This window comes from Anguilla anguilla, chromosome 17 (genome assembly GCF_013347855.1).
Source record: "Anguilla anguilla isolate fAngAng1 chromosome 17, fAngAng1.pri, whole genome shotgun sequence".
NCBI lineage: Eukaryota > Metazoa > Chordata > Actinopteri > Anguilliformes > Anguillidae > Anguilla > Anguilla anguilla.
This window is the reverse complement of record NC_049217.1, coordinates 28,423,973-28,448,377: the sequence shown is the minus strand read 5'-3', so window position 1 is coordinate 28,448,377 and position 24,405 is coordinate 28,423,973. Positions and strand designations below refer to the sequence as shown.

Genomic DNA, 24,405 nt, shown 5'->3' with positions numbered 1-24,405 from the left:
TCACTCTTTTACCTGCCACCATTTATTTGGCCGCTACTTTTATCCAAAGCGACGTACAAAAGTGCATATCGAAGGTCATTCGAACAACTACAAAACACAGGTCCGACAAGGTACAATACTCATTTTGTAACAGTTACTCATAGCCATGAACACATTAAGTCCAGTTCACACAGTGAACATTACTCTGACCTAACCTATGCTAAGTCAAACTAGGGGGCAGTACAAGCTACAACACCAGGACGATGATGCAAAGTACAATAAGTATAATAACCTTTACCTTCTGAGTAAGGAAAATAATCACTTTGTACTTGTGTTTGTACAGCTATTTTTCTGTTGAGGCAGAATATCCTTAGAAACTTATAGCAAGATCAGCGGAGCTGATCCACTGAGACAGTCTGTGATACTGAGATAATGTATGTGCTACTGTTGAACAAACACTAGCAGTAAAGTATTGCATTTTATAGTAATTATTAATCATCACAGGGTGTGTTCATGTTAAATGTTTGTTATAAAGTTTGAAGGTACCCCCCCCCCCCCCCCCCATGGCTTGCGTGCAAACATTTGCTTAACTTGCGCAACTGTTTAACACCAAATAAAATGTTAAAAGCTCAAGCCATCTCTAAAAATCGTAGCCGTTCAGGTTTTTCCATTTTATCCAGTAAGTAAACATTGCAAAACCTGCGAATGATGCTCTAGATGACAAAACTTATCTATACGCACGTCTAATGGAAACAGGCATAGCTGCGAACACGCACACAAATATATATTTTGGAAAAGGAATACTGACTCGGGTCTGACTCATGGGTCCTATCTTCTGTAACAGTCTGCTACCTTGTGACAAACTGCCATAGTTTACCACAGACTTTCCGTTCAACAGAGACCGTTGTATGATGCCTTTGATGCGTTTCAGATGAAAATGATATGACATGATTCGCTCTTACGGGTTTGTACCCCAGGGAACCCCCCCCCCCCCCCCATATACCCACACACAAATATTTATGAAAGAACAAAGGTCATTTCTATTTATGCTGCAAGTCATAAAATCTGCAATGGCACCACATGCTGAGTGGTTGTAGATGAGGATGACCTGCATGTGAAAATCACATGACATATATATATATATATCACATGAATGATCAATGCAAGCTCGCAGAAACATTCTGTAAATATCAGATGCATTTGCTAAACTTACAGCAACATTCTGTAAAGATCACAGACACACTTGGTAAACTCACAGCAACACTCTGTAAAGATCACAGACACACTTGGTAAACTGTATAAAAGTTCTGTAAAGATCACAGACACGCTTAGTAAACTGTGTAAAGGTTCTGTAAAGATCACAGACACACTTGGTAAACTGTATAAAAGTTCTGTAAAGATCACAGACACGCTTAGTAAACTGTGTAAAGGTTCTGTAAAGATCACAGACACGCTTAGTAAACTGTGTAAAGGTTCTGTAAAGATCACAGACACGCTTGGTAAACTGTGTAAAGGTCCTGTAAAGATCACAGACAAGCTTGGTAAACTGTGTAAAGGTCCTGTAAAGATCACAGACACACTTGGTAAACTGTGTAAAGGTCCTGTAAAGATCACAGACATGCTTGGTAAACTGTGTAAAGGTCCTGTAAAGATCACAGACACACTTGGTAAACTGTGTAAAGGTCCTGTAAAGATCACAGACATGCTTGGTAAACTGTGTAAAGGTCCTGTAAAGATCACAGACACGCTTGGTAAACTGTGTAAAGGTTCTGTAAAGATCACAGACACGCTTGGTAAACTGTGTAAAGGTTCTGTAAAGATCACAGACACGCTTGGTAAACTGTGTAAAGGTTCTGTAAAGATCACAGGCACTGTGTCCACAGCAGCACAGTGCACACATCAGCAGTTGGGCTGGCTAAGAATTTAAACGTAACTGCCATAACAGACACTTACCTAGAGGGGACAGGAATGAGTGAAGCACAGATGGACAGAAAAGGGATTGAAATGACAGCAGAAAGAGGTGGTGTGACCCTATAACCTCACAGGAAACCTAACATTGGCAATAAATAGCATCACGTCATCCTCTATCTATGCCCTGAAGTAGATACAGTATGTGGATTAAATTACTGTCTGAAATCCAGAGGAGAACTCAAAAAGGTATAGTGTGCTATAGGCCATTAGGATCTGATGTCAGCCTACCAGTAGGCTCCTAGACTAGTCTCTACAACATCACATGTGGAAAAGGCAACATAAACAATGGCCGGTATCAAATGTCCCTCTATTAACTGGGAAAGAGTTCCAGGATAAAGAAAATTGGAGTGAAAATTAGCCAAAGGGATGCTGTGAGCAGCTGACAGGGGTGAGGGACTTGGGGGTATGTGATGAGTACGTGATCACAGTTTCTTTTTCTCCATATTCTTTGCTTTCTTCAGATAGGCGGAAAGCAGAGAGGGCAAGAGACAGTGCTTCGGTTGCGGATGGGACCCCCCCAACCCCCCAAACCACCACCACCACCACCAAACTCAGGGGAGGGGGCCTCGCGTGCAGTTCGAGAGTCTGCCACCCTACGGGCTGCGCCACACGTCCCACCACATCTGAGGTGTTTCTGACTATCCCCCTCCTCAACAGCAAAGAGGCCAAAACCACTCTGACGTGCGGCCTTTCAAACTCAAACTCCTTACAGCGGGAAATTCTTTCAGGGAGACATTCGATTGGAGCGGCCGTTCCGCAGCTGGACACTCGACGGGACGCGGGGGCGGGTCATTTTAGCCGGGCGGCCCACGCGCATTCCAAAGCCAAAGAACGCCGACCGGACGAGAGGTCCCAGCGGCGGGCGAACGGCAACTTTTTGAAAAAGGCTAAGGACCAGGGGGCCAGCACAGGGTCACTAATAAAGGGAACACAGAGAGTAATGATCCAACCCTGTCGTAAAACGCCCTGCAGGACCGAAATGAGTGAAGATCTGCCCGAGGACTCCCTGAGAAGCTAATTACCCAGAAGGTTAAAAAGAAAAACAAGCTGAGGTAGCTTTTTCAATATTTACAGTAAAAAACAAAAAGAGTAACAGGAATGTTAGGAGAGAGGGTTCGTTTTATAATTAAACATTGCAGACGTGCTCGGGAATTTACCGTCCCACTGAAACGCTCACTTATAACGGCACCTGCCACAGACACACAGGAAGCACTGAGGGAAACTTCAAGAGCAAATATACAGCCGGATAAGGTGTGTCTGGGTGGCATACCTCCAAGGATTTTTCCGGCGCGTAGGGAGATCATACAGAAATCATTAACTCAGTTACACTAAAGAACTGGAGACCATCCAGAAGACAGGAGACGTTGGAGCGGAAGCAACAATATATATGTATATGTACGTGAAATGCACTTTTACAAGATGCTTTGGCTAAGAGCGTCTGCTAAACAGCTTAATTGTAAATTGCCACTCGAATATGGTGGACGATACTAATCCAGAAAGTTTCAGGCCATTCATTTGAATTGCCTATGAAATGCTGGAATGTACATAATCATGGGAAAGTTGTTTATACCTGGTCCAAAATTGCCTTTGGGATAGTAAACATCAAATTGCAAATTTGCAAAATGATTCCGATCTTATAATCTTACATGTTCTGCTTTTCAAAAGCCTTTGAGAAACAACGTAACTGCATGAGCGAGTAACCATGTGATAAAACAGCTGTAATGGAAAGATCCGTCAGAGGCTTTGTACCTCCTGTGCTGGATCTCCTGGTTCTGATGTGGAGCGTGAGAGACTCTGTGTTATAGACCCTGTACCTCCTGTGCTGGATCTCCTTGTGCTTGCTACGTTTCTGATGTGGCGTGTGGGAGTCTCTGTACCTCCTGTGCTAGATCTCCTGGTTCTGATGTGGAGCGTTATAGACCCTGTACCTCCTGTGCTGGATCTCCTTGTGCTTGCTACGTTTCTGATGTGGCGTGTGGGAGTCCCCGTACCTCCTGTGCTGGATCTCCTGGTACTCTCCGCGCTTCTGGAGCCTCCAGGCCTCCCGCTCCTCCGACGTGGAGTCGCAGCTGTAGTACTGCAGCAGGAATGGCCACACCTCCCCACGGATCGCCGGGTCGATCCCCCCGAAGAAGATGGCCTAACAGAGAGAGATGCCTTCAGAATGAGAGTGTGTGTGTGTGTGTGGGTGTGTGTGTGTGTTGCGGTTAGGTACGCGCACGCACGTGTGTGTGTGTATATGTGTATGTGCACATTTGTGTGCGTGTGTGTCTGTGTGCACGCGTTTGTGTGTGTATATGCATGTGTGTGTCTGTGTGTGCGTGCGCGGGTGTGTGAGTCATCAAAAAACAATTGTAGCCCTTTATTGTCTATGATTAACTGTGGCCTCAAATATGAAGAATTCAAACGTGCGCGTATCTGTAAGTGCTGAGAGAATGCAGTCGATACATAGCACTCCTGTATGGGCTCCTGGTCGCCTCGGTGGGGAAAGGTTCTGGCCTTATATATACCACATATACCTGCTGGTAGGGGGCGCTCTCCCTCACCTTGCGCAGCTTGTACTCCTCCTCCACCTGGCCGCTGTGGTTGAGGTGTCTGAGCCAGGTGGCCACGTCCAGGCGGCGGTACAGCCGCTCCTCAGGGTGGGTCTCCGCCGACGGCAGGGTGGGGCGGCGGATGGAGAACTGCATGCAGGACTTCTCCTCCGAAACCTGGGAGGGGCGGGGCGAGGGGAGAGAGGGCGAGGGGGAGAGGGGAGGAGAGAGAGAGAGGGAGGGAGCAGAGGAGGGAGAGCAGGGAAAGAGGGAATGGGGAGAGAGAGAGAGGGGAGGAGGGAATAGGGAGAGAGAGAGGGGAGGAGGAAATGGGGAGAGAGAGAGAGAGAGAGAGTTATGGTATGTGGGATCGGTGTTGTGTTACAGGAGATCAGTGCTGTTGTGTGGGGATCAGTGTTTTGGTACGGCGGATCAGTGTTGTGGCATGGGGGATCAGTGTTGTGGTACGGGGGATCAGTGTTGTGGTACGGGGATCAGTGTTTTGGTATGGGGATCAGTGTTGCGGTATGGCGGATCAGTGTTGCGGTATGGCGGATCAGTGTTGTGGTATGGGGGATCAGTGTTGGGGGTATGGGGGATCAGTGTTGTGGTATGAGGATCAGTGTTGCGGTACGGGGGATCAGTGTTGGGGGTATGGGGGATCAGTGTTGTGGTACGGGGGATCAGTCAGGGGAAGCCCGGGGAGATCGGTGTTGGGTCCACTCACCTGGTCTTTGAGCTGGGTCTCGCGGCAGTACTTCCACTGCTGGAAGACCTCCGCCAGCTTGTCCAGGCCGGCGTGGTGGAAGTGCAGGATCTTGTACTGACTCTCCCTGCTGGCGATGACCAGCTGGCCGCTGGTGCAGGCCTCGTCACTGTCAGAACATGGAGAGAGAGCAGGGTAAGTCTCCGCAACGCAGCGCAGTCACAGCAGCCAGCATTGCTAGGCTCATCTGTCCTCTCGCATTCTATCGCATTGTCTTTATCAATCAGTGTAGCACATAGCTTGCAGCATTTCCTTTGAAGATCACTGGCCACTAAAAGTGCAAATTCCTTGTTGCTCTTGCGTTACGCCACTATCTTAGCAGTAGATTATCTTGGCAACGGGTAATCATTTTCCTTCCTAAGACAACCCACTGTGACCATGTATCTATTAGCTCAGTGGTAACCAGCCCTGTTCCTGGAGATCTACCATCCTGCAGGGTTTCATTCCAATCATACCAAAGTATCACCTCATACCACCTCATTCAACAGCTAGAGATCTCATTCAGATGCTAATTAGTAGAGTCAGATGTGCCAAATTAGGGTTGAAATTAAAAACCACAGGATGGCAGATCTCCAGGAACAGGGTTGGTTACCACTGTATTAGCTCATGAAGTTAATAACAAAAAAGCCTGGAAGCCTTCATCGCAGGTAGAGGTAAAAAAAAAAAAAAAAGAGAACCAACAAATAACTAAACGAAAGGAGTCAAAATGGCCGACAGGGCCGCACTCCGACTCCTCGTGTCTCACCTGAAGAAGAGGCGGAGGGACCTCATGTGACCCAGGTCGACCCGGAAGACTCCGCACAGCTGCTCCAGGGCCATCACCTTCTGCTGCTCCTCCCACCGCACCCCCTGCGATTGGCTGTTCTCAGAGGGGGCGTGGCTGTCCAGGCTGGAGGCGGAGCTGGCTGAATGAGTCATAGACTCGTCGCACATGTCCCTAAGGTGAGGAATTGGGAGAAGGGTCACATTCCAGCACCCCACCCTCTCTTTTTGTTTTATTTTTTTTTGTTTTTTTTATAGAAATTTGGCACCCAACGGCTGAGCATGTCCAATTCCCACTTTAAATTTGGAATTTCCAATTATCTGCAACCACTAGCTTGGTTCATGCTGAACCCCACTGCCGATTTGGGGGGAGTGTAGATACCCGCAGTTCTCCTCCTAAACATGAGGTGGCGCCAGCTGCTTCTTGTCACACGGCAGACTACAGCTAAGCTCTCGCAGAGCGGAGTCAGAGGAAGACCCTTCATATGCAGCTTTAGCGTGCAGTCCACGGCTGCCCGATCGACTAGCAGGGGTTGCTGAAGAGCGATGAAACGCAGACCCCTAACAGACTGAACCCTCTCACACCCCGTGGAGCTACCGGCCACAGTCGGCACTGGCACGGTCTGGATTCGACCCAAGATTTGGAATTTGCAATCTAATCCATCCATCTGTAATCTGTAATCCATCTGTAATGTAATGTAATCTAATCCATCCAGTTACTGAAGGGAACATTATAGCACTGCACTTGCTCAGGGCTTTTTGATATCAGCTTTTTTAGCAGTAAGCTCAGGTCACTCAGTGGTCCCAAGTCAGCTGCAGCAGCCAATCACAAACATTCACTCACTTCCATTCCCCCCCCACACACAAAACAGCGAGCGCTCAGTATGTATGCAATCCTGGCCTCCTTATAAAAAAAAAAGCATAAGCAATGATCAGAAAGAAGAATTGATACTTCAATCATTATCGGCTGAGCAGGAGACTCCGCCCCCTACATATCGGTATTAAAGTGAAGACGAGCATGACCGTTCTGCTTTGAAGGGAGAACAGTAAAAGGGTTTAGCTGCTCTCTGTTCGGGAACCTTGTTCTCCCGTTTCCTCAAGGCTCATCGAGAGGACGGTCAGCAGACGCAAAGGAGCGCTCTCCCGAACCGTCACCAAGGCGACACTAAGGGCGCGTTCAGCGAAAAAAAAGGGGAGCGGTGCGCGTTCAGGTGGAGCCGAGTGTTGGGTCACAGACGCGTACAAGGCGCGCGTTGGGTTTCGAGACGGTAAAGGTACGTGTTCAGGCTGACATCACGCTAAGGACTGTGCGTGTTCAGGAAGCATTGCAACGTCCGAAGAACTGCAAAATGCATGCACACCCGCCCAATAGCTAAGGTGCAGAGTCACAAAGAGAGTATTGAAGCTTGAAGAAAGTGAGACTCGCACAGCTGGTGTAGTGCTCCAAAAAATACAGCTTTAATGCAACACAGTAACGTTGTCGGCTGCCAAGCCTTCAGCAGGACAGTGCAGGAAGGGGCCGTTAAACCGTACACATGTCAGTTAGAGTGTGAGGGCCTGCAGTCCCTGGCTGAGTGAGTCACCACGTAACCCCCCCCAACGCCACCCCCCCCCCCCGAGAGGGCCCGGGCACAGACGTCACGCAGATACCCAGGGGCGAGGTCACGAGCGGCTCGGGGACGACCCGCTCCCATGGCACAACCAAATTTACTGCCTGTTAAAGGGGCAGCCAATCCCGATCCCCGACACCGAGAGGGGCTGCAGGTTTCCATAGTTACTGGGTATTTGGTCAGCAATTGGTCAACTGAAGCAGCAGATTACAGTTTCCTGCCTCTAAAATGGTTGCTGATTTTGGTTAAATCTTAATTTTTTTCTTTTATGAAATTGAAATCTTTGTACACGCAATGGTAGAAAGTAATGCGTAATAACTTGGTATTGTATCATTTGTATTACCTTATTTTGTTTGTTTTTCTTTTTAATGAGATATCTAATGGAAATATAGGTCAATATAGAGTACAGTAACATGTCAAATAATGTCCATCCATCCATACCATCCATCCATTTCCTAAACTGCTTACACCTGGTCAAGGTCACAGTGAGGCTGGAGCCTATCCCAGCATGCATTGGGTGAAAGGCAGGAATACACCATGGACAGGTGCCCAATCCATCGCAGGGCCCACACACCATTCACTCACACATTCATTCCCCAAGGACAATTTAGAGTCTCCAGTTAGCCTAGCCTGCACGTCTTCGGACTGTAGGAGGAAACCGGAGTACCTGGAGGAAACCCGTGTGGACACTGGGAGAGTCAAACAATATCCCACAATTATAATTAAAAAATAATTACAAGGTTCAGTATTACACGCCCAACACTGTTTAATGATCACTGCATTAATTCCATTCTGCAGGGATTAAATTTTAGCATGAGGAAGACTCCAACGCAGCATCAAAGAGAGCGCAGTACAGCATTAACACACTCAGTCAGACGGAAGTGCGTTCACGATGACGAACATTCGTGAAGAACTAAGTTTGCGGTGGACAGTTACTGCTGAACGATTTTAGGTAAACATTCCATTTAGTTCCCCACCACAAAATGGATGCGACTAAACGGAGGGTCATTTTCACCGTTGGCTTCCGCGATATTAGAGGACTTCACTGATAGCGAGCCTTCCACGACAGATATTATACGCCTACAACTCTGTATCGTCGTGTAGAGCAACTAATGAAGAGGTCTGCAGAACTGAGCGACATGCCGAGGAAGAGGAAGTCATCCCTCGATACGGGCGACCTTCGTTCTCTCGCCGTCTTATCCTGTCAGCAGCCATTTCTGTTCGCGGCGCACTAGCTCTTCAGGCTTACGTTAGCTAACGTTACCTAGCAGCCTGAAGCAGCCATTTTTGTTCGCGGCGCACTACCGCTTCAGGCTGCTGGGTAACGTTAGCTAACGTTACCTAGCTAACGATAGCTAACGTTACCTAGCAGCCTGAAGCAGCCATTTTTGTTCGCGGCGCACTACCGCTTCAGGCTGCTGGGTAACGTTAGCTAACGTTACCTAGCTAACGATAGCTAACGTTACCTAGCAGCCTGAAGCAGCCATTTTTGTTAGCGGCGCACTACCTCTTCAGGCTGCTGGGTAACGTTAGCTAACGTTGGCGGCGAACAGAAAAAAAAAAGGTCTGAATGTGTTTGAATGTGTTCGCGAACGTTAGCTAGTGGCCGCTCGCCTCGTTCCCCTCAGACAGGACCGCGCACGGCGCTCGTTTCGAGCGTCCACGCTTACACGCCGACCGGCCTGCGGCACGCGCCGCCCGTAACCTAGGAACAAACCTCCGCCTCGGTAACCCCCCCGCCCCCCGCCGCAATTCGCCTGGAGCGGGTTCTCACGCCCCTGCCCTCCCCCACCACCCCGCCCCCCACCCCCGAGCCACTTAAATTTTCACACCTCCTGAACAGACAGGAGGGTACCCTCAGCCTCATCCCGTTTCCTCTGAGGCCCGTGCCTGGCCCACGAAGGACTCCTCATTATCCGTCTTTTTTTTTTTGTAGCCGGCTTGGCAAAATCTCATGGAAAAAAAAAATAGCCATTTAGCTCCGAGTTTAGTATTGCCCTTTATATCTTCAGTAGGAGTCCTCCGTGTTGTTTGGTGATAGATATGTTTCCAAGTCACCTCAAGACTGCCCCTGCCCTTGTACATGCACAGTGATGGTTTGTAAGACAATGTAACGTGTTTATGCACAGTTTCCTCTTTTCTTCCCATTTAGAACAGGAAGTGATGTTTGTAGGCTTGTTTAGTCTCTGAAATGTCCTCTGCTGATCTGGGAGAGCTCAGAGACGGTCTCTCTCACACACACACACACACACACACACATACACACACACACATACATACACGCTGTCCTCAGTACCTGTATCAACGTATCCTTTCATTGAGGCTCTTAAAGCTTGAGTGGGTAATCTTATTACTGGAGGGCTGGTGTGTGTGTGTGTGCTCGCGTGAGTGCGTGAGTGTGTGTGTGTGTGTGTGTGCGCACGTGTGTGTGTGCATGTCTTTTGTTTCAAGCTCATTTAGCAAATATCCAGCAATGCCCGTTCACTCATAGATTAAATCACAGTAACACAGTTTTGCATAAGGACAAAAACTGTCATCCGTCTTATCCAGAAAATCACATAAAATGTCAGATCATGTGAATGATTGAGCTTGTGAACAAATTAAGAGTACAACTTGGCTTGAAATTCAGAAAAGGATACAGCCCTCCCTCCCTGCCCACTTCTGTTTCAAAGCGTACCAGCAAATCCAATCTGCACACAGCTAAACTGACTGCACCCACACACCCCCACCCACAGCAAGTGCATTATAGTGAGGCACTGCTTAATACCTGCCTGAACAGACACCCCCCCCCACCCCTCCAAACCTCCACCACACTCACACACTAACCAACTTTCACCCTTATCCATTATTCTGTCTGTCTAACAAAAAACAGCCTCACTGTCAAAATATAATGTAATGTCGCTCATCTCTCTGCCTCCCTCCGGTGGCCATTGATGCACATTGCATAATTACAATAAAAACAGACAATACAATTTATACTGTATATCTGGGCTGCCCAACCCTATTCCTGGTGATGTACTGTTCTGTAGGTTTTCATTTCAACCCCAATTTGGCACACCTTATTCTACTAATTAGCAGCTCAATTGGATCTCTCGCTGTTGACTGAGGTGTGCTTTGTTAGGGTTGGAGTGAAAACCTACAGGATGGTAGATCTCTAGCTGTTGAGTGAGGTGTGCTTTGTTAGGGTTGGAGTAAAGACGTACAGGACGGTAGATCTCTAGCTGTTGAGTGAAGTGTGCTTTGTTGGGGTTGGAATGAAAACCTACAGGACGGTAGATCTCTAGCTGTTGAGTGAGGTGAGCTTTGTTGGGGTTGGAGTGAAAACCTACAGGACGGTAGATCTCTAGCTGTTGAATGAGGTGTGCTTTGTTGGGGTTGGAGTGAAGACCTACAGGACGGTAGATCTCCAGGAGCAGGGTTGGGCAGCCCTGCTGTACATCCAGGAGAATAAAGGGCAGAACGTTTCCCTTCCTGCATGTTACGGGGTCAAAGGTCACTAAGACATTCTGTCTGGCTTCCACTCTTTCTGCAGTCCATTCCACAGTCACGCACATCGGCACACTGCGCTCTCCAGAAAAGCCCCCAGACAAGCTGTAACCGACGGCAACTTTCTCCCGTACCCTCAGACCAACACAAAACCGAACGCACGCATACTCGGGCATTTCCCTGCCATTCGGGCAAAGCCATTCTGGTCTCAGAGAGACATAAAATAATAATCAGGCCTGCCCCAGTTCGCTAAAACCGAAGCGTCCTCGATCAGAGCGGCTTTCCAGCCAGCGTCATACGCAAAGCAGCAGCTTAACTGCATTTGCATAGACCGGCGTGCAAAAGGGGGAGGGGCTCACTGCGCATTACATCACCGTTTGGACGTAAACAGTCCTAATTGCTTCAAGCTGACAGGAGCGAGCCCACTTCATGTCCAGCAGTCCACTCCGGGCCCCGCCCAGCGTTTGGAAACAAATATCCGAAATGAGCTCACGAAGATCGAGTGCGTCAAAAAGGCCAAGTCTACACAAAGAAGTGTTTTTACCACTAGGGCAGGGCAGGCCCTTGAATCATCACTGTACTAACAGGCCTGCCGTGTTTACATTTTTACAATTTTACTGCATAACGTTAATCGTACATTTAAGGATGTTTATTTTCAGCGGGTCACAGAATGTGGCTGGGCAAAATCCTTTTTTTTTGGTTTACATTTTTTAAATCCAATTATGTCCTTGGAAGTGGAGTGGAGTGCATGTACCCGTCATGTGCAGCCGGTGTGGGCACACCTGGAGGCGTCTGATCACCCACAGCAGCCATTTGAAATGCTACTAACGCTTTGAAGTTTGTTTTTTTCAAGATTCTAAGTCACTGTTCTAGAACTCCATTCTAGCTTTCAGTCACCAGTAGTGATTGTGACGTCATCAGCATTAGAATGTTCACTTAAGAACGAATCAGATCACATATTTGTGGTCTTATGCTTTAAAGGGTTAAAAATCCTCCCTCCTCAGGGTGAAGCGACAGCCATTTATCCACTGCCCTGCTCGATACAGGACCACACGGGCGCATCACTGCGTAAACACTCAATCACCGGGTCACTGCTGACCTTGTGGCCTGCCGCCATTTTAGACACGCAGAGAACACCGCGATGTCCCAGCTTCTCGTCTCAGGGAAACACGAGAGGACTGTCTGGCACTGTTAAAGTAAAAATAAAAGGCCTGTCTACACACAGGACCTAACAGTGCAAGGAGAACCATGTCCACACACAGTATCTGGAGCTCTCGTTTGCACTGTTGAAATATGCATTCGAAAAAAGCGTTAACATCTCTTTTGGATTACTGCCTACTCGAGAGTAGGGTGCACTTTAGGACTGCACTAACACAGACCTGCTGTTTTGCTGTGCATCTCCTGGTAGCTACAGCGCTAGGTGCTCTGCTTGCTAGTTAAACAACCAAAAGAATACTAGAATGCGGCTTCGAACACAGCCTAAATCAATTATCACATCTGTCTCAATGGAATGCTGTCAAGTTAGAAGCGTGATGTCATAATGGTAACTCTAGCCTGGGCGGCAACAAGGTCATATAAGGATTGTGGGTGCAGGTGCTCTGGCTCCCTCTGCAGGCCCAAACCACCACTGCATGGCAGTGGGAAAACTCTACGCTTCCTTCCTACCAAGGAAGGTCTTACAAGATTGCCTCGTTAGTAGACCCAACATAAGGGCCTGTAGAGCCCCCTCTGAATGGCTGAGTGCTGGGAAAGGACCGATTTGAGAGAAGAGCTGAAAATGAGCGATCACTCGCTTCTCGGTCCTGAGAGAAACACAGCCTTTGAGAAAGGCCCAGCGTTTGAGCCACAGCTCAGAGTAAACCTGCCCTTCTCCATGTTAGCTGTGCTCCAAACTCTGGCAAGCTGCCCCATGAGCCTCCACAGAGATGGACTGCATCACAGTGGAGGCCCATCACAGGTCACTTTTCCACTCTGATTCTGTCTACTTCACCTCGCTCTGCAGAACACAGACCCACAAACATATCCCATGGCAGTTATTGCATTTTTTAAAATAAACATAGAAGTTTGTTTTAAGCAGGTCTTCCACCGATTTTCTCCCCAGTTTTTGGATTGGCAATCGCGCCTCTGACATCAGGCCACTACGCCCCCTGCAGCCGTGGGAGGAGCCCTGCAGCTGAGGCTCGTGTGGCTGTTTCACCCCCTACAGGCCACACGGGGTACTGCAGGGGAGCTGGCTCCTATCGGTGGGCTAAAGGAGAGTCGCTATCACGCACCGACGGCAGCTGGTAGCTACCAGCAGGAGCCAACACAGCCAACTAATACGCCCCCCCCCCCCCCCCCCCCCCCCCCCCCGAGGAAAGGAACCATCTGTGCATTTCCACTATGCGCTCATAGCTAACTACAGACAAAGCCCAGACTCAAACCCGCAGCACCTTGGATACTGGGCCCAGTCTGTGCCTGTGGTGAATGCTGTTGTACGGAGAGCCCTGAAGCGAACGTTTAAAAAAAAAAATCAGTCTGTGTGTCTGAGGGAAACGGTATGCTTCTGGACCACTGCCAATGCAGCCAGAAGCGCTGGAGAACTGCAGAATCCTTAATATTAAACCAAGACTGTTCGCAAGCTTTTACACAAACTACCGGAGCACTTACATTAATGAAACACACCTTCAGCACTAAGGTACAGGCACCTTACGTAAACTGCATGAGAACAGATCAGACGTTTTTACATAATCTAGAGATATGTAGTGACCACACACTACGTAGTTACATAACCGACAGAGAACAGCCTTCACACAGTATTAATATAGACTAAGCAGGACTGTCTTTGTAAACCTTTATACTACAGACACATTTACATAAACGACAGACATTTTTACATAAACTGCAAATGACTGTCTTAACGAGGCTATGCAAAATAGACTGTCTAAACATGCCTGTAGAACTATACACACACCTTACATTTGTTACAGAGGACAGTCTGGAGTCTTCCTCTTCACCTCCACCTTTCCTCTCTGCCCTCCCCCTCGTTCCTGTCGTTCTCCTCCCCCTTCCCATTGTTTCTCCCTCCCCCTTTCCCGTGGTTCCTCCCCCCCGTTCCTGTCGTCCTCCCCCACCCCCCCTGTTCCCGTCATTCTTCCCTCCCCAGTTCCTGTCATTCTCTTCCCCCTGTTCCCGTTGTTCTCTCCCCCTCCCCCCATTCCCGTCGTTCTCCCCCCCCCCCGTTCCCGTCGTTCTCCCCTCCCCAGTTCCTGTCATTCTCTCCTCCCTCATTTACTCCCCCCCTCCCCCCCGTTCCCGCCGTTCTCCCCGCCTCACCTGTTCTCGTTGTCCAGGAAGACGGAGCCGCTGCTCTCGGCAAGCGCCTCGCTGACGGGCGACAGGCAGAAGGGCGAGGAGAAGGTGTCCGAGTCCGAGCCCAGCGTGCTGTCGCGGCTCACCTCGTCCGCCGACAGGTCACATGACCCCTCGTCCCCCTCCTCCAGCTGCTGCTGCTGCTGCTGCTGCGGGTGCTGGGGCTCTGCCCCGCCCTCCCCAGTCCCTCCTCCTCCTCCTCCTCCTCCTTCCTCCTCCTCCTCCTCCTCGGCAGGCGGGGGCCTGGAGTGGGCGCGGCGGGGGCGGCGGCGCGGGTTCCGGCGCACGGGCGAGCTTTCGGGGGTGATGTAGCGCAGGGCCTCCTCGTCCTGCCGCTGGATGCGTGAGTTGGGCACCCAGGTCAGGATGAGGGTGCTGCCCAGGGCCTCGTCCTTCTCCAGGTGAACGCACAGGTACCCTGAGCAAAGACCCGAAAACACACACAGGTACCCTGAGCAAAGACCCAAAAACACACACAGGTACCCCTGAGCAGGTGAGAAAGGGCTATAGGCCAGCCTGATTCCAGCTCTACAGTGGGAAAGGGCTATAATGAGCCAGCCTGGTTCCAGCTCTACAGTGGGAAAGGGCTATAATGAGCCAGCCTGGTTCCAGCTCTACAGTGGGAAAGGGCTATAATGAGCCAGCCTGGTTCCAGCTCTACAGTGGGAAAGGGCTATAATGAGCCAGCCTGGTTCCAGCTCTACAGTGGGAAAGGGCTATAATGAGCCAGCCTGGTTCCAGCTCTACAGTGGGAAAGGGCTATAATGAGCCAGCCTGGTTCCAGCTCTACAGTGGGAAAGGGCTATAATGAGCCAGCCTGGTTCCAGCTCTACAGTGGGAAAGGGCTATAATGAGCCAGCCTGGTTCCAGCTCTACAGTGGGAAAGGGCTATAATGAGCCAGCCTGGTTCCAGCTCTACAGTGGGAAAGGGGTCTATTGAGCCACCATGGCCAGGAAAGCTAAGGTCACGGTGACAGTGAGGGAGAAGCCGGGCCGCCAGGGGCCGGACAGGACAGGGGTGGGTTTAGGGAGGGGGGGGGGGGGGCGAGGTCGTCAGGGTCCCCCATACCTGGGTGGTGCTCGGCGAGGCCCGGCAGGGGCTCCGTGGGGTGCACGCACACGTTGTTTTTGGAGAAGATGATCTCGCCGTCCAGCACGCTCCGCGAACCCCCCGACCCGGCATTGAAGGTCAGGAGGTCAGAGGCTTTCGAGGAGGCGCGTCGCAGAAGTCGTCCCAGAGACATCTCCTCCAGAGCCTGGACACTGCGCCCATCCTCTGAGAGAGAGAGAGAGAGAGAGGGAGGGAGGGAGGGAGGGAGTGAGAGAGAGAGAGAGAGGTGGAGAGGGAGAGAGCGAGAGATAGAGGTAGAGAGAGAGAGAGAGAGGTGGAGAGAGAGAGAGAGAGAGGTAGAGAGAAAGAGAGATAGAGAGAGACCAGGACATGGCAATTTTACACTTTTTACACTGGTTTTGAGTATACAAAGTTTTCGCAGAATAAAAAGGGAAAACAGTGTTAAATCTCCCAGTGTTATGAGGTCGGTATGGTGCTACAACCTGAACGGCCACATTTGAATGAATAATGCATGTTGGCATAGTGTGGCATGAGGGGCTTTAAGGGAGGAGTAGGGCGGTGTCTGATTGGCTGAGCGGCTTTAGGGTGGTATAGGATGGTGTATGGTGGTCGGGGTGGTGTAGAATGGTGCCAAGTTTGTGCGAGTTGGCGCATGATGGTTTTAGGGTGGTGTCAGGGTGCTGTGGGATGGTGTATGGAGGTCTGTGTGGAGTAGAATGATGTTTGTTCAAGTTGGTGTAGGATGATTTCTCGGGTGGTGTAGGATAATGTATAGTGGTCTTGGTGTAGTAGAATGATGCCAAGTTTGTTCAAGTCGGTGTAGGATGATATCTCGGGTGGTGTAGGATAGTGTATGGTGGTCCTGGGTGGAGGAGAACGATGCAAAGTTTTGCGAGTTGGTGCAGGAAGATTTCTCGGGTGGTGTAGGATGGTATATGGAGGTCTGGGTGGAGGAGAACGATGCTAAGTTTGTGCGAGCGGGTGTAGGGTGATTTCTCGGGTGGTGTGTGATGGTATATGGAGGTCTGGGTGCAGTAGAAGGATGCTAAGTTTGTGCGAGCGTGTGTAGGGTGATTTCTCGGGTGGTGTATGATGGTATATGGAGGTCTGGGTGCAGTAGAACGATGCTAAGTTTGTGCAAGCGGGTGTAGGGCGGTCTTGAGGTGGGGTTAGGGTGGTGTAAGCAAGCGTGAGAGAAGTTTCAGGCGGCCAGAGGCCAAGGCAAAGTCAAGAGAAGCGTCAGCAGCCGTCTGCATGTGTGGGACCTGGTGTTGCTACTGTTTGCAAAGCTGAGCCAGTGCAAATAAGACCGGAGTGAGTGTCCGGGATGTGTTTACAGTGTCGCCTGCCCGTTATTGTGTGCGTGATGTGCTGAAGGTGTACTGTATGTGCACAGTGGCGGAGTGGAGTAAACACCTGTTAATGTGTTTATTAAAAAAAAAAACGCTCCACGACGCCTTCTCCCCTGTGACTCAGTGCGCTGGACCTGTTATCTGGGGCTGAGAACATCTGTCCCACCTTAAATAAACATGGGTTACAAGGGCCGTTCTGTGCATAGACTGTGTGTGTGTGTGTGTGTGTGTGAGCCTGTGTGTGATTACTGTAAGTACTGCACCGAAGAGGGAAGAACTGTTTTGCAAGGTTGAAGGACCAAATTGCACCAATAGCTCTACCACAGCCAGATGTCCTCATTACCAGCAGAGATTGTTACGTCGGCATTAGAGTGTTCAGTTAAGAACATTCCGATCACATGTTTGTGACCTCACGCCTTTAAGGTTTAATTGAGTGAGTCTGTGCACTCACTCCACAATTGAAGGAGGACACTGCAGTGTTGGGACAACCTTGGAAATTCTATATTGGGAGATAACTGAGGAGAAGCAATGGGAGAAAAAGTTGCTTTAAATTAAAGGAGTGGTAGACATTAGAGTAAAAACAGATTCCTACAGATCGGTAAATTATAATAAGAAATCAATTTCTACAGATTTGTGAATTAATAAATTTAAATAAAAAAAACATTCATCTAAAAAACATGACTCTGCAGTCATGTGTCCACCCTAGATTCCCTGTACTACTGCAGCTCTGCACCTTTTGGTTTGGACCCTCCATCTCCGATTGGGTGATGCAAAACCTGGTAGTCTGCAATTGGTAGAGAAACCACTGCCTGCGCCCCATTGCTAAAGACCCAACCCCCCCCTGCCCCACCGCCAACTCCCCCCCCCTCGCTCAGGAAGGGCACAGTCTGTTTCCCTTTCCTGAAAGGAAAGCCAAAAATCACTCCTTCGGATTATCAGAGCCCCTCTCGGCACAGCTTCCGCTCCAGCAGGACCTGAACGGGATATCCCGTACGGGAACGAGGGCCCGAGTCCCAAAGACGAGTCAGCGGTTTTAAAAATCCCCCCCCCCCCGGTCGGCTCTGTGACACTGGCACGCCAAATGCCTGCCGCGCTCCGGCAAATTAAACAGCAAATTAGCGCCGGCAACAGACCGCCTGCAGTCGCCGGTCGACCGGTTTCGCCCACTGAGCACCCAGTAAAAAAACCCTCCTCAGTGACACTAGAAGCAAGATTAAGTCATCCCAACAAAACAAAAAAACACTCTGTGGCAATAACAACAACAACAAGAAACCAGCTTCAAAGAAAATAAAGGAGACATTTAAGACAGCACAGGTATTGCTGTACGGGTGAGCGCGTGACACAGCCGGGCACCTGAACAGTAGTGACAGTAAAAGCGCAAAAAATAAAAAAATAAAGGCTCGCACTGGACCCTCGACCAATCAGGCTCCACGCGAGCCGCAGACCACAAGAGGCGTGTTTCAGGGCTCTACCTTGAGCATGTGACCAAGCAAAAAAAAAAAAAAAAAAAAAATCAATAAGCAAATAATAATTTAGACTGATCCAATGTGGAGTCCCTGACAATTACAGTCCGTGGCATCCTCGCTCCTCATCCTCATCCGGGCCCTCTACTCCGACACCGCTACAGTCTCCATCCTCCATCCACACCTCCGCACCTGCGCTGAGCGAGCTGCCAGCCCGTCTCCGTGCACCTCTCCCCTCCTAGCACTGGCCCTGGCTGCCTGGTACCCAGGCCGAGACTGGCGGACGGAAGGTTCCAGAACACGTAACATCACATTACAGGCGTTTAGCAGACGCCCTTATCCAGAGCCACTTCATGCATTGCGTCCGTTTATACAGCTGGATACATACTGAAGCAATGCAGGTAAAGTACCTTGCCCAAGGGTACAACGGCAGTGTCCTACCCAGGAATCAAACTTGCGACCTTCAGGTTACAAGACGAGTTCCTTACCCATCATACTACAGTGCCGCCCTATACATAACATAACATACAGTACATAACGACATGAACAGGCATTCTGCCCGACAACGCTCGCCATTTTCCTATCAACTAAAGGGTACCTCGTGCTCACCGTTTACCTGCAAAGTGGACAGTATCTAGCACCGTAACAAGCCCGATCTTGAAAACCCCCCAGTTTCTCTCTCTACTACATGACCTTGCAGGCTGTTCCACACTGTGACTACTCTCTGTGTGAAGAAAAATGTCCTGATGTCTGTCTCTGATGGCTGAATTTTTGCTAATTTTGCTCCATTTCCATGTATGCCCCCTCATTCAACTGACAGAATTCAACCTGAAGAATCTCTTGCAGTTCACTTTCTTACTCCCTTTTATGAATTTCAAAGCCTCAATCAAATCGCCCCCAAGTCTCCTTTTAATAAACTTGAATAGATTAAGTATCCTAAGTCATTACTCATAACTTTTATCTTTCATATCAGGAACCAATTTAGTTGCCCTTCTTTGAACTTTTTCCTGAGCCTCTATATATTTCTTGAAGAACAGTACCCAGAACTGCACACAGAGCTTTGTGTCATCTGACAAACATATTGTATAACATAAGTATAACTTCCTTGGATTTATACTCAATACTTTTGGCTATATATCCCAGCATCCTGTTGGCCTTTTTTGGTGCACAATGCCTAGAATCTGAAAGGCTTTCATCAACTACTTCTCCCAAGTCTTTTTCAAACTGAGCACATTCTAATTTTGTTCCTCCCACAAAGTAGTCCCTGCCTTATGTTTGTATTTCCCACATGCAGAACTTTACTTTCAGCTATATTGAATTTCATTTGCCAGGTTTCTGCCTACTCATGAGAGCAAACACACACACACGCACGCACACATATGCATACACATCAACTTAAAAACAATCAAGTAAGCATTCATATTCCTAGAGACACACACACATTTGCTTACCGACTTGTGGGATGACACAATAAGAACACTTTCATTTCATGTCCTAACCCAGAATATTCAAATTGTGAAATAATTATTTTGCCTTTTTTGGCCTAATTCTAACTCTAGTTTCACATGTATTGTCATTACAATTGACTTACTATTTTACATATTTCATTACACCTAATGCAGGGATGGAGATAGATGCAAAAATAAAACTGCTTTGGCAAAGAAAGAAAAGTAGTTATTTGCATTGTAGGTTCAGCTACACTCAAATAAACTTGAAACGTTAGTACATTAACTTTTATGAGTATGTGGACAGGTTTTCATATCAGAATTACTCTTCAGACAGTGGTACAATTTGCAATTTAAAAGCTTTTTCTCATATTATAGTATCTTGCACTAAAGAACATATTTTTACTTCAGAAAACTGCGAGCTATTGGTTTCCGGGTTACAGTCTTTGAGGTTACCACTAAGTGGTATTTCCAGAATGTGTGCTTACTTTAAATACATTAGCATACGTTAAAGCTGATGCTATCGGATGAGCAATTTTTTCTGGTTTTTCCTGCAAGTTTTCAAACGTCTGTATGGCAGGAATTTGCTCCAGGTACTTCACCTGTCAATTGCAATCTAAATTCCTGCACACAAAACACTCGGGAAAAACGAATACAAGTAACACAGGTTTGCTCACAATTCAGCAAATACAGTGACTGCTAACCCAGTGCTCTCTTGCAACTGCTAAACAGCACTTCTGCTGGTACTACGGCTTTAGCCTACTTTATCCCAGCAGGCAAAACAGATGCTCTAATGTCATGGTGTTCAGCGAGCTCAGCTGTGTAGGTTCATGAAAAATTAACAATATCCCAGTCCACCAGCCATGGTTGGGTATCCCCTGGAGCGTTAACGTTACTCAAGGTGGGTAGGGTAGTTTATAGAGTATCCTATGACATGCGTGTTATTCCGCCACCCCTCGAAACGGACGAAGGAAAACTCGTTCTCGCGGTTTGCTTGAGACTCAAACTAGTGTCGCTTGTTTTATTTCATTCCAACAAAGGCATGCAGACACCGCCAGCTGTGTTTGCGCGACGTCAGTTTAATATTGCAAACGGCTATGTTAGCTAGCTATGCTAGCACCATCCGTGGTGTTAGGGTAGCCTAAATATCCCTATGTTCCCCAGAATCCATATCCCCTTCAATTCAACTTCCAAGCAAAGACAAATACTATTCATGACGCGGTGATGTTAACCGTAGTGTTTGTTTGTCCAAAGAAAAAAAATAAAAACACATACACATAATCGTTCCGAACAGTGCTGCATCCAACTCAAATAAATGACACCTGTGCGAGAAGGCAATGTGTTATTGAATAGCCAGATAGCTGACGTTAGCCACACACACAGGGTTGCATGAGAAACTAGCAAGCTTGCGTTGAATCCCTCTCTCTCTCTCTCTCACCCTCTGCTCCGCTCGAGACTGTTGTCAGTGCCGCTCGTCCATTTTTCCACTGCGGTGCAGTAATTTTTGGTCGCTGTACGGGTGCCGCGTGTAAGCTCCGATGCCGTGTTTTATTACGCTGAGGTGTGTGTTTATCCGTCCGACTCCCGACTACACGTTGCTGCTTCCATCGTTCATCCCAACCCCCCTAAAAAATTCCGCTGCTTCCGGGATGACAGTCCGCTTCCTCTCAAGAAAACAGGCACATACCGTACTGGAGTTCTGAAAACGTACTGGGATGGGGATACCCAGGGCTGTCGTGAAATCCGAGAGGCACGAAAACCAGTTCATTATAATTAATTATAGAACATTACCATTCCATTCAAGTCATGGGTTACCTGACACAATACAATAGCCTCCGGATCAAATTAGCTACTGGGACCTATCCAATAGGCTATACATTATTTGAGTTAAGTGGGTTTTATAAAGAAGGTTAGAACAATTAAACTGTACAGTTCTTTGTTGACATTGTAGCTGCAAGAATACGGGACTTTTCCCCACAATATTGTGTATTTGTATCACTACAGTATACAAAACGTTCTTTATTCGTCAAAAAACATTTGAGGACAGCTGAGCTGACGAGATGTAATAAATGTGAATGATTAAGTCAGGCTTTCAGATGAAGTCCTTTCAGGAAAAGACTATAAAAAGAGGGGAAGACAACTGTGGGATGTGGGTTAGTTTTACAAGGCAAAAAAAAAAAACAATGTATCACAAATTTGTAATGTGACTGAAAGCTTGGTTTGGGCTATGACCCATTTTTCTAAGATGGTTATCTGACAGCCCAATATAACTGGCCATTAGTCACCATAGGGTTGGTGGGCCTGGTTTTTGCAATCTATTCTTTCCTACCCTGTTATTGTAATCCTAGATCTGATCTGATCCATGTCCACCTGCCCCGTTGCTCTTGGGCAAACCCTGCAGTGTGAGGTCATGGCGGCTTGTCATGTTAAAGACAGGGGAATGCAACTGCTTTTAAGTGATTCTGATACAATACACTACTACCTATAATATTGGGTATACATATGTCCCCTGTTTCTGGTGGGGGGGGGGGGGTAGCGAGAGTAACTTGCGGCAAACCGCACATTCAAAGAGAGAGCAGCCCTGCCCAGGTGTGTCACACACCTGGATATGATCTTCGTCAGTAGCCTGTCATCACAACATAGCTGTAGGTAGTATCTCAATATCCGTGAGATTGACATTGTAAACTATGTCTACACTGGTCTCATTTAACAGTTTTTTTTTTTTAAACTTCAAAGGCACTGACATCAAAGCCAAGGTGATATAAAGAGTTGCTACTCACTCACTTTCTCTCTCTCTCTCCCTCTCTTTCTCTCTCTCTTACTCTCTCTCATTCAAGCCATCCTTCTCCTGAAGAAAGTGGACTTCGCAAAAGATAATGCCACACACACCTAGTTTATTTCACAAACGCAGTGACTCTTCAAGGTAAGAGCATGGGGAAGGTCGTGTGAGAGTCCATGTTATAAACACATGCTGCATATACCATTTCACCTACTATATGCCTCCACAGAAAATGGCTGCAGTGCACATACATAACAATCTTATATAGGCCTATATACAGTATATTGACCAGGGCTGGGCAATTCCATTCCTGGAGGGCTGGGTGTGTATGGACGGAGTGTAGCACAGTGTAACCGAAAGGTCGCAGGTTCGATTCCCGGGTAAGGACACTGCCGTTGTACCCTTGAGCAAGGTACTTAACCGTAATTGCTTCAGTATACATCCAGCTGTATAAATGGATACGATGTAAAATGCTGTGTAAAAAGTTGTGTAAGTCGCTCTGGATAAGAGCGTCTGCTAAATGCCTGTAATGTAATGTAATGTATGCAGTTTGTTTCCACCAGTTACCCTGGATAAAAGAGCTAACAGGCTGTATACACTTGTATATTAGCTCACAGTAAAATGTTTTGTATAGGGACACAAGAGCAGTCTTCAGCCATTCGAACATGTATCGGGGTGGCGTTAAACGTCAGGGCAAATTAAGCAATTAAGGCCAGAAGTTGGCATGAAAATTAGAAACGGATACGGCCCTCGTTGCCCACCTCTGACATGGACCCCAATGAATTGTTTTTATGGCTATGATTTCACCTGCATTAATAGATGCATTAACACATCATTCAGTAGCTTTCTCCCGACTTGATGCACTTGTTTTGGCCAGTTTTGGGCGGTTCTTTGATGATAAACCATTTGGGGAAACCAGGTTGTAACTGGAAGTGATACAGTTGATCCAGTAGGGGGCAGTATTATCTTGACCATGCTCCACAACCATGATTGGGGACACTGTGCTGTAGGAGATTACCTTCTCCCACGGTTTGTAATGCTATGTTCAGATTACTGGCTAAAGAGGCCCAAATCCAGATGTGAATTATATCAGATTATATCACACTGGACAATGTGAACACAAAAATCTTATCTTTTCATATCAGATTCGGGCCACTTCCATATGCAGTCCCACATCACACATGTCATAGCGAGCGCTGAGAGAACTGTCAGGTCGGCATTCGTGTGGTTTTTTTGAAGTCACCCTTCGCTGCACAGGTGCAGATCACCATCTTCATCACTCCTTTGTTGGCCTTCCTCCACCTCTTCACCCTCATGCACAACAGCCGTTATGTTATTTATTTATTTTTTATTTAACCTTTATTTAACCAGGGAAAAAAACCCACTGAGCTCAAAATCTCTTTTGCAAAGGGGGACCTGACATAAAACACAAAAGTTACAAAGTTACACAAGACAGTAGAAAAACAAGTTACGGACATCAAATGGAGAAAGAGATGGCAGTGTAACAGTAAATAAAAGCAGCACAGAGGTTAAAAACAGGAGCATGTAGCGTTGAAGCGTCTTCCAACCTCCACAAGCAAATCATCTTGGGCCATGTCCAAAAACAGTTTACTTGCCTACTATTGAGTATACAAGTTGTGTACTCAATAGTAGGCAAGTAATCTGTTTCAGACGCAGCCTTGGTCAGTGCTTGCACTGCTAATTTGTTTGTTTCCATGATGGTCTGTCTCACAAATATTATGTTGTTGTTGTTGTTGTTAATGTGCACATTTGGGTCTTTCGGGGCAGAGGTCTGCTCAGATATTGGTCACTTACGAACACGGGTGCGAACAGTC

At 47.9% G+C, this 24,405-nt stretch overlaps 1 protein-coding gene and 1 long non-coding RNA gene across 2 annotated transcripts in view; one reads left to right on the top strand and one right to left on the bottom strand.

The window, feature by feature from the left end:
* tbc1d16 (TBC1 domain family, member 16) overlaps positions 1 to 21,511 on the bottom strand; it is a 28,464-nt gene extending 6,953 nt beyond the window's left edge. Inside the window, exons 1-7 of the mRNA XM_035397018.1 lie at positions 21,230 to 21,511; positions 15,529 to 15,735; positions 14,424 to 14,877; positions 5,996 to 6,187; positions 5,212 to 5,359; positions 4,497 to 4,661; positions 3,942 to 4,090 (exon numbers count right to left, since the gene is read on the bottom strand). Of these exons, the coding sequence (XP_035252909.1) occupies positions 3,942 to 4,090; positions 4,497 to 4,661; positions 5,212 to 5,359; positions 5,996 to 6,187; positions 14,424 to 14,877; positions 15,529 to 15,703 (1,283 nt within the window). The 5' untranslated portion in view covers positions 15,704 to 15,735; positions 21,230 to 21,511. The remainder of the gene's footprint in view (positions 1 to 3,941; positions 4,091 to 4,496; positions 4,662 to 5,211; positions 5,360 to 5,995; positions 6,188 to 14,423; positions 14,878 to 15,528; positions 15,736 to 21,229) is intronic.
* On the top strand, positions 5,300 to 14,405 carry LOC118216020. Its single transcript, XR_004762952.1, has 3 exons — positions 5,300 to 5,385; positions 5,968 to 6,192; positions 14,354 to 14,405. It is a non-coding gene; the product is annotated as an uncharacterized LOC118216020 (long non-coding RNA).
* Positions 21,512 to 24,405: the final 2,894 nt, after the last annotated feature.